The following is a 9,030-nucleotide window of genomic DNA, read 5'->3' as shown; positions in this document are numbered from 1 at the left end:
AACTGGAACCCTGAATTTGACCAATCGCATGCAGGTGCAAATTAGGAGGTCAGGTGGGCAGACATAAGGTTAAGCACCCCCAAGTACATTCTCTGCCCAGGAGCTTGCAGTAATTATTACCAAGTTGACCACATATTTCATTTGGAGGGTCCCTTTGTCAAGACACCCCCTCTCTGGAGCCACTTCCCCCAGTGAAGCTTGAAGGCAGGGTATACATTTCCCAGGGAATGAATGCTTGTGACTAGAGTACTTCTGAGCACGTGCAGAGCGGCACAAAGAAAGGAAGCAAGAGCGCCGCTTTTGCAGCGATTGTGGAGAGATGTGCTTGAAAGGGCTTCTCTGAGCATGTGCAAAATGAATTCCCCCCCCCCCCCGCAATGCCGCAAATGCATTCGGATCCAGCCCATCTGGAAACGGGAAGGAAGGAAGTCAGGCTGGGTGCCATGGGAGAGGGAGGTGGGCTTCTGAGTCCCCCCCATCTTCCCAGGGAACCTCTCTCCCATTCTTTGAAATCAGTGCGCTCAAAGCGGCGTCTCTGTGACTGCCAGCAGGGGGCGGTGTGTCCCCAGCTGCACCAAACGTTTCCTAAATATTTTTTCAGGGCCCTTGTACTGTAGAACACAGGATGCTGCCTTATCCGGAGTCATTGGATCCATATATAGCTCAGTATTGTCTACACAGACTGGCAGCAGCTCTCCAGGGATTGAACCTGGGATCTTTCGCACACAGAGCAGATCCGCTGAGCTATAGACCTTCCCCCGAAAGGATGGTTGTCGCTCTCTCTTTCCTGGCCTGGCTCCTATGCCCATACAGTTGCCAGGCAAGGAGGAGCCCAACAGGTTTGGCTTTGACCCAGAGGAGATGCAATGGACCATCTGCTTGTCAGCGTAGGATAGCTTAAAACACACACACACACACACGGGGATGGGGAACCCGCACTGGCACCCTCAAGTGCTGTTGGACTCCAAATCCCATCATCCCCGACCACTGGCTAATGCTGTCTGGAGCTGATGGGAGTTGTAGTCCAGTACCAAAGCTTCCCCACACCTGCTTTTAACAATACACATCCCATACATTTAAAGCTCATGAAGAACCCTGGGAACCAAAGTTTGTTGATGGTGCTGGGGATTTTAGCACTGTGAAGGGTGAGCTACAGTTCCCAGTTTGTGGGAGGGGAGGGTGGTGCACAGGTTTCCTAGTCCCGGTTTATCGCTTTGCAATAAAATAGCCCGGTTCACTACTTTTGAAAAACAATGCTCAGGCTTGAGTACAAGGTAAGAGTTAAGCTCATAGCAAAACGGAGGTGCCTCTTGGCAGCTCCCAAGCAGGGCATGGAGGCAACAGCCCTCTCCTGTCAATTGTTCCTCAATGTCTGGTATTTGCAGATATACTGCGCCTGGAGATGGAGGTTCCATCATGGCTCATGGCTTTATGGAAGTGACCTCCCCGGGGCTCAATCCTGGGCAGTTTGAATGGAGGTTGTGGGCTGCCCAGATGACAAAACCACCACCCCCTGATCTCAGGAGTCCAAAGAAAAGGAGAGCAAGATGTTTGGCACCAGCTTGGCTGCAGGAGTTGCTGGAGTTTGCTGTCCAACTGTCTTAGGGACTCCACTTTTGTAGGGTTTACTCCTTAGCCTTTTCTTCCCCCAAACTGTAGACAAATACTAAGTGCAGCCTTTCTAAGGCAGCTTCCTATTAAAGCCAGATCTTTAATATGGGCCCATGAGGACTAGAAGCTTTCTTCGGCTTTAGAGGAAGGGCCAGATATCTGCGATGGGAGTAGATGCGCTTCCTTACAGCTCTCGTGCAAAGCTTAAAGGCCAGATCCGTAGCCAGGCGGCCTCCAGAAGCTTGCCCAGAGGGGAATGTGGCCCTTGGGGTTGAAACAGATTCCCCTCCCTGATCTGAAGAGCAACCCCCTCCCCGCCTGGGAGACCACGAAGCCCAGAAGCTAAAATTACCCGGCTGTGCGGCTGTGGCTGTGTGATATGAGCCATTTTTTGGCCTTTCATGTTCCTAGACGGCTGTTTATGACGGGGGAAGTGACGGCTTCCTCCCTGCCGCTTCCCAACATCCCCCCCACCCACCCACCCTGCCCACCCACAACCCGCAGCGTGATTCTCGAGTCTTCAGAAAAACCGAAAGATTTAAAGGAAAACAGAGGGTGGGGGGGTGGAGGAGGAAGAGAGCGAGCCAGAATAAACTTCTTTGTGTTGTCATCTGACTGCTGGAGGGGGCCCGGGGCAGCGGCTGGGATCCCCAGACATCTGGTAGCTGAGGGAAGAAGAGAAAGACTCATAGAACTGCAGAAGGTCTTCTAGCCCAACCCCTTGCAATGACAGAATCTCGAACCCACAACCCTGAAATTAAAAGAGTCCCGTGCTCCACTGACTGAGCTATCCCTTTATTGTTGTTGTTGTTCAGTCGTGTCCGACTCTTCGTGACCCCATGGACCAGAGCAGGCCAGGGACCCCTATCCTCCACTGCCTCCCGCAGTTTGGCCAAGCTCATGCCAGTCGCTTTGAGAACACTGTCCAACCATCTCGTCGTCTGTCGTTCCCTTCTCCTTGTGCCCTCCATCTTTCCCAACATCAGGGTCTTTTCTAGAGAGTCTTCTCTTCTCATGAGGTGGCCAAAGTACTGGAGCCTCAACTTCAGGATCTGTCCTTCAAGTGAGCACTCAGGGCTGATTTCTTTAATAATGGATAGATCCTTCTAACTGCAGGAGTCTCCTCGCCACCCGAGGTAGCCGGCTCTACTGTCAGGCAAAGGGTGTGTTGTGGCAGGTATGGACCCCCCTATTAAGTGTGGCCCTGAGAGATGCAAGCATCATACTGAATCAAACCAATGACATATCTAGTTAATCCAGCATCCTGTTCTCACAGTAGCCAGCAACATGCCTGCGGCAAGCCCACAAGCAGGCCCTGAGTGCCACAATATTGTCTACACTGACTGGCAACATCTCTCCAGCATGTTCTCGCCCAGTTTTTCCCATACAGGAGAGCAATCCTGAAGCCACCTTGACTCCTAATGACTCTAAAACATTTCCTTGACAGGAGGAAAAGTAAGGGAGAAACTTTTCCCCAATGCTTCTTTCACTTACAAGTCCTACAAATCCTGTCTTAAGGGCGTGTTTTGTGTAGGGATAGGGTAGGCCTGTGACCTGGATTCAAGAACTGAAGTATTTACCATCTCAAAAGAAAGGCCTAGATCATGTAATGCTTTTATCATGTATCTTGACAGACAGGAGAGAAGCCACACACTCAAATTTGTGTTGTCTTTCTGTGATGTATGGGTGGTCTTCGACTAAGGCAGGGGTAAACAACCTAAGGCCCGGGGGGGGGGGCCTGGATGCGGCCCAATCCCCTTCTCAATCTGGCCCACGGACGGTCCGGGAATCAGCGTGTTTTTACATGAGTAGAATGTGCCCTTTTATTTAAAATGCATCTCTGGGTTATTTGTGGGGCATAGGAATTCGTTCATTTCCCCCCCCCCCTTCAAAATATAGTCTGGCCCACCACATGCTCTGAGGGATGGTGGACCGGCCCACGGCTGAAAAAGGTTGCTGACCCCTGGACTAAGGGGTTTGGCAATTTCTGAAGTCTTTTAAGGTCCTTGTACACCTTTGTTCTGGGCCTCTCGCCTCCTTGTAAGGAGCAGAGGGGACTCTGTTGCAACGGGGGGGGGGGAGATCTCCCTTGCTTTTGCTGGATCCTGCCTCCTCCGACTGACGCTGGACTTAGGGGACACAGAGTCTCTTGATGGGGAGTTAAGGCTGTCAGCCAACCCCATTTTTTTCTATAATGCCACCAATAGTCTTGGCCCAGGGGAGGAAGAGGTGAATGCATACAAAGTGCAGAGGCTCCCACCCATCTCCCCCTTGCAGAAACTGTTCCTCTCTGACGAGGCCTAAAATTAGAAATCAGGTGGCAGGGTCGGTTTCTGGGGGCGCAGAATTGGTTTACATACGCCTCCGAGTGTGGTTTGTCTTTCATGCCTCTCCTGAGCCCGCCGGGCCCCTCTGAAGTGGTTGACACAGGAAAGCTTCCCCTCCACCCGAGGCTGACGCCCCCCTCCCCAGTGAGCGCCGCTAGATCCCTTCAGTGGGGTTTTTCAAATCAGTGCACGCCATAAAGGGGAGTCGGCGGCTTCAAGGCCTCCCTCCGCTGTCGGAGGCAGCGTACTGGGAATCGGAAGGTGGGGGAGTCTTCTCTTCTCATGAGGTGGCCAAAGTGCAATGCAGTATAAACATATTAAAACCAATTGTGCATATGAAAACAGTTTAAATAATTGCAATCTCAAATCCGACTAAGATGATGAGAGTAGGGCTTACTTTGGAGTAAACTTTTGAGGGCGGGGCTGACTGTGCAGGACGGTCACACAACCAGGAAATGTGCAGAGAAGCAATTTGGGAAGGTGGGGCGTCCCCCAGAAAATCACCCTGGCTGTGTACACACCATGTATTTAAAGCACGTTGAAAGCACATCCCCAGCCACCAATCTTGGGAACTGTAGTTTACTCCTAACTGGAGCTACAGTTCCAGCACCCTGAACAAACGACATTTCCCAGTACTGTATCCTTTTAGCGGGCATGCTGTAAATTGATGGTGTGCAGGCAGCAACAGCGATGCTTTGTCAGACCGCTTCTTCCACTGGTTTACCCAGCTTGTTTGATTATTTGTTCATTTTTTGCTTTGTTTACGTTCTGTGTACTAAAAGCAAAGTTGTGGATAGCTGGGCAATGAACGTATAGAAACAGCAAATTCAAATAACTCAAGATATTCATTCATTCATTCATTCCATTCATGAATCACTTCCCATAAAAACATCTCCAAGCGGTCTCACAATGAAAACGGCCATCAAAACAATTACTTGTATGCCATTTCATATATTAAAAACAATTATAACATATTTTTTTTACAAAACAACAATTAAAAACACTTTCATATGTAAAATCAGCTTGAAATCTAGTGTGCCTAGGACTCAGTAATTCTCTGAGAGCCGGGGCACAATACTGTGATCACCTCACGTAGTATATACTTCTAATAATTATTACTGTTATAACATATTCCCTCCAAAGAACTCAAGGTGGTGCGGGTAGTTCTTTCCCCTCCACTTCTTGTCCCCACAACAACCCTGTGAGGTAGGTTTGACTGAGAATGAGCTTCAGAGGTTAAGTGGGGATTTGAAACCTGTTCTCTCCCAGGTCAGTGGAAGCATAAACATGTTGTGAATATAAAAAAAATAAACATGGCTTTGGGCATGTGCAGAGTGCATTCTCCTGAGCTCGGGCTGGGTGGCGTATAATAAACAAGTAGAAAAAGAAAAAGAAAGCAGAACAAAACCTCAATTACCAAATAAACAGAAAATAAGACATAAAACAAACAAACAAACAACTAAACAAACAAACAAACAAACACCTCCTGGCAAATAGAAGGGGAAGAAATGGAGGCAGTGAGATATTTCACTTTATTGGGTTCCATGATCAGTGCAGATGGTGACAGCAGTCCCGAAATTAAAAGATGCCTGCTTCTTGGGAGGAAAGCAATGACAAACCTAGACAGCATCTTAAAAAGCAGAGACATCACCTTGCCGACAAAGGTTCGTATAGTTAAAGCTATGGTTTTCCCAGTAGTGATGTATGGAAGTGAGAGCTGGACCATCAAGAAGGCTGATCACCGAAGAATTGATGCTTTTGAATTATGGTGCTGGAGGAGACTCTTGAGAGTCCCATGGACTGCAAGAAGATCAAACCTATCCATTCTTAAAGAAATCAGCGCTGAGTGCTCACTAGAAGGACAGATCCTGAAGCTGAGGCTCCAATACTTTGGCCACCTCATGATAAGAGAAGACTCCCTGCAAAAGACCCTGATGTTGGGAAAGATGGAGGGCACAAGGAGAAGGGGACGACAGAGGACAAGATGGTTGGACAGCTACCAACATGAGTTTGGCCAAACTGCAGGAGGCAGTGGAAGACAGGAGTGCCTGGCGTGCTCTGGTCCATGGGGTCACGAGGGGTCGGACACGACTAAACAACAACAAGACATAAAACCATCGAGTCAAAAGTTCTGGAGATACAAAACAAACATACTTCGAGGTGGCTCCCGATGGATAGCTCTGTCAGTAAACTCTTGATCTCAGGGCCATGGGTTCGAGACCCACGTTAGGCAAAAGATTCCTGCATTGCAGGGGGTTGGACTAGATGACCCGCGTGGTCCCTCCCAACTCTACATTTCCGTGATTCGCCAGGCTCCAAAGTTAAAGTGCAGGGATAGACCCTGATGACATCATTTATGGAAAGGGCTGGGTAAACAGAGAAGTCCGAAAGATTCAGGGAGGTATATGGTCACGACTTGCACCCACTGAAACACACTGTACATGCTCAGGAGAACTTTCACCTCTCCTTACCCGAACAACACTCTGCATGTGCTCAGGGGACACTTTAACCTGCCCTTACTGAAACGCACTCTGTACATGCTCAGAGGCATGCCCAGTGCTTCTTACTGCTATGTAAGTACTTTAATCTCTCCCTTTTGAAATGCACCCTCTGTATGTGTCCATTTCTACATTCAAATTTACTCTGCCCCTGCCAAATTTCAGCAAGGAAATTGTACGCCGAGAAACGCACGCAATTGCATTGCAAGCTCCTCTCCCTTTCTGTCCGTTTGCAACACAGATTGTAAGCTCCTCGGGGCAGGGAGCTGCTTTGGTTACACCATGCCAGAGCAATAGAACAATACAGCCTGAGCTGCAACCCCGAGAGGTGTGTGCGCTTGGGGGGGGGGGGAAACAACTGCCAGGGCTGGGCTCTTGCGATCCCTCACCACGCACCCGAGCCTTGCTGGGCCAAGATCCTGCATCCCTCTTGGAATGGGCTCTTCCCCACTGCTATGGGCCTTGGGCTCAGCTGCTTCAAGTGAGATAATGTCTGTGCAAAGGGACCTATTTGCCTTGGCAAGGGGTCTGTGAGCTTCCTCCAAGCTTTCCGCCCAGCTCAGCTTAAAATGCTCTCCTGCGTGTGGCTGTTTCTGACTCAGGCAGAGAAGGAAGGGAACAGGATTTGGAAGCACAGAGCCAGGAATTTTTCCATGGGGGGAGGACGAAGCTGCTGGCTGCACACTGGGTGGGGCGGGAGGGTCTGTTCAGGTGAGGCCAGGTGAGTGTGAAGCGAGGAGGAACACGGTGAGCTCTTCTCCCGCCCGTCAGGCGGCAGCCAAACAGGTTGGGCCTGTGTGTGTGACCCCACCCAGTTACCTGCAAGGGGGGGGGGCTCGTTGAGCAGGGATAAGGGAGCCTACACCACCCTGCCCAGTATGGCTGGAAAGTTTCCTTTGCATGGATCCGAGCCTGGGCACTTTGCTGGATCAAACCCCCCCATCTGCACCCCACAACCAGCTGTGGGGCAGGGTCCGTGGTTCATTCAAAGCAGGCCTTGCACTCCGGAGCCTGGGCCTATTTCACATTGCATAATCTAAATGGCTGCCTACACACATTGAATGCACATGGCTTCCCCCGATAGGAACCTGAGAACTGTAGTTCACCCCTCACAGCACCCTTTAACAAACTACAGTCCCCAGGATCCCATAGCCTTGCACTCTAGAATCGTATAGCAAGCAAATCTTGAAGATGGTTTGTGGGTATGACCGCCTTTCCATGTGGCAAAACCATCCGCTCCAGTTCTAACGGTCCGGCTACGCATGCCAATGCTGGCACTGCCTAATCTCGCTAGGTTGAGTGGGCTCCGTAGAGGTCACTTTATTCACTTTCTCGCACGAGGAATCCAGGGCCTGCTGAGCTGGCTTGTTCACCTCTGCCCTCCCCCTCCCTTTTTCCTTTAGTGCCATGCCTTTCCAAAGGCAGCAAGCTTCGCACAGGGTTATTTCATCATTATTATTGATTTGCAAGAAGCAGCTCTGGGGAGGCTTTTCGAAGGCCAGGCTAGGCTATTGCTCCAAAGGAATGGCTGCATAAATACAACAGGAGGAGGCAGCGGTGGGCCTCCACGTGGCCTGGCCTGTAGATGGTGCTTAGGGCGTGTGCGCGCTTTGGGCTGATCCGGAGCCAGATGGCTTCGCTGCGGGCTGCCTCATCCAGGCCAAGCACTGCGGCGCAAGGGGGGGGGGAGAAGAAGGGGGTGACCAATCCTCCCCCCTCCCCAAGTGGGAAGTCCCCCCCTCCACTTTCCCCTGCCCCACCGCCTGAGGATTAAATCATCCTTTCCGCTTGCAAACTTCTCTTCCGCAGCCTCGGATGATTCAGCTGTTCCTAGTACTCTCCTCAAGTGACCGAAATGACGGCCCCCCCCAAACCTACCCAGGCCGGATCTTCAGTCCACCCTCACCCCGAGTTTGCAGAAGCCCGTTAACCCTTGCAAGGATTCCCAGCAAAGGGGAGGAGAGGGAAAAAGCATTTGCAAAGAACCCAGGCGTCCGGAGGATAAAGGAAAAAAAAAAAAAAAGGAGAGAAAGGGATCTGATGGCCGCCAGCTTTTACGACCTGAAATAACCCTCTCCCCTCACCCAACCCACCCAGGCGCTTAGGAGGCGGGTGCGGAGGGATGAAGGGCGGCGGGTCCCGCCAGTGGGAGGCGAGGGATCGTCCGCTCCGTCCAATGGCGAGGCGGCGCAGGCGGGACCGTCCCCGCTGCCTTGGGAAGAGGAGGGAAAAAATAGGACGCGAGAGCGAGAGGATGAGATGGCGAGTGGAACTGCGCGAGCCAGGTGCGGAGAAGGCGGGGCGCCGGGAGGCTCGGGGGCGGGGCCTGGCGCAGGTGGGGGCGGGGCTTGGCGCAGGTGGGGTGTGGGGGGGGTACACTGGCGCGCAATGTCGTGGTTGGGGTGGGGTGGGGGTTGGAGAGAGGGAGAGCCGGGGAGGGCTGGCCTCCTTTTCCGGGTTGTGGGAGGCTAAGGTCGCCTGGCGCAGCTGGGTTGCTAAGCTGGAGGGGGGGCGGGGGAGGAAGGACAGGTGAGCCGGGGGCGTGGCCAGGACAGGTGAGCCGGGAGGGGGCACAGAGAGGCAGAGGGGATCGT

General features: G+C 51.8%; 1 protein-coding gene across 1 annotated transcript in view; it reads left to right on the top strand.

Annotated features, from left to right (window-relative positions):
* The first annotated feature begins 8,528 nt into the window (after nt 1-8,528).
* Nucleotides 8,529-9,030, top strand: part of ZBTB7B (zinc finger and BTB domain containing 7B) — a 52,002-nt gene continuing 51,500 nt past the window's right edge. The window contains exon 1 of the mRNA XM_033135993.1: nt 8,529-8,721. Coding sequence (XP_032991884.1) covers nt 8,559-8,721 — 163 coding nt within the window. The 5' untranslated portion in view covers nt 8,529-8,558. The remainder of the gene's footprint in view (nt 8,722-9,030) is intronic.

The sequence above is a fragment of the Lacerta agilis genome, chromosome 17, assembly GCF_009819535.1.
Source record: "Lacerta agilis isolate rLacAgi1 chromosome 17, rLacAgi1.pri, whole genome shotgun sequence".
In the NCBI taxonomy this organism is placed as follows: Eukaryota; Metazoa; Chordata; class Lepidosauria; order Squamata; family Lacertidae; genus Lacerta; species Lacerta agilis.
The sequence above is the reverse complement of the archived record's forward strand: the minus strand, read 5'-3'. Positions and strand labels throughout refer to the sequence as shown.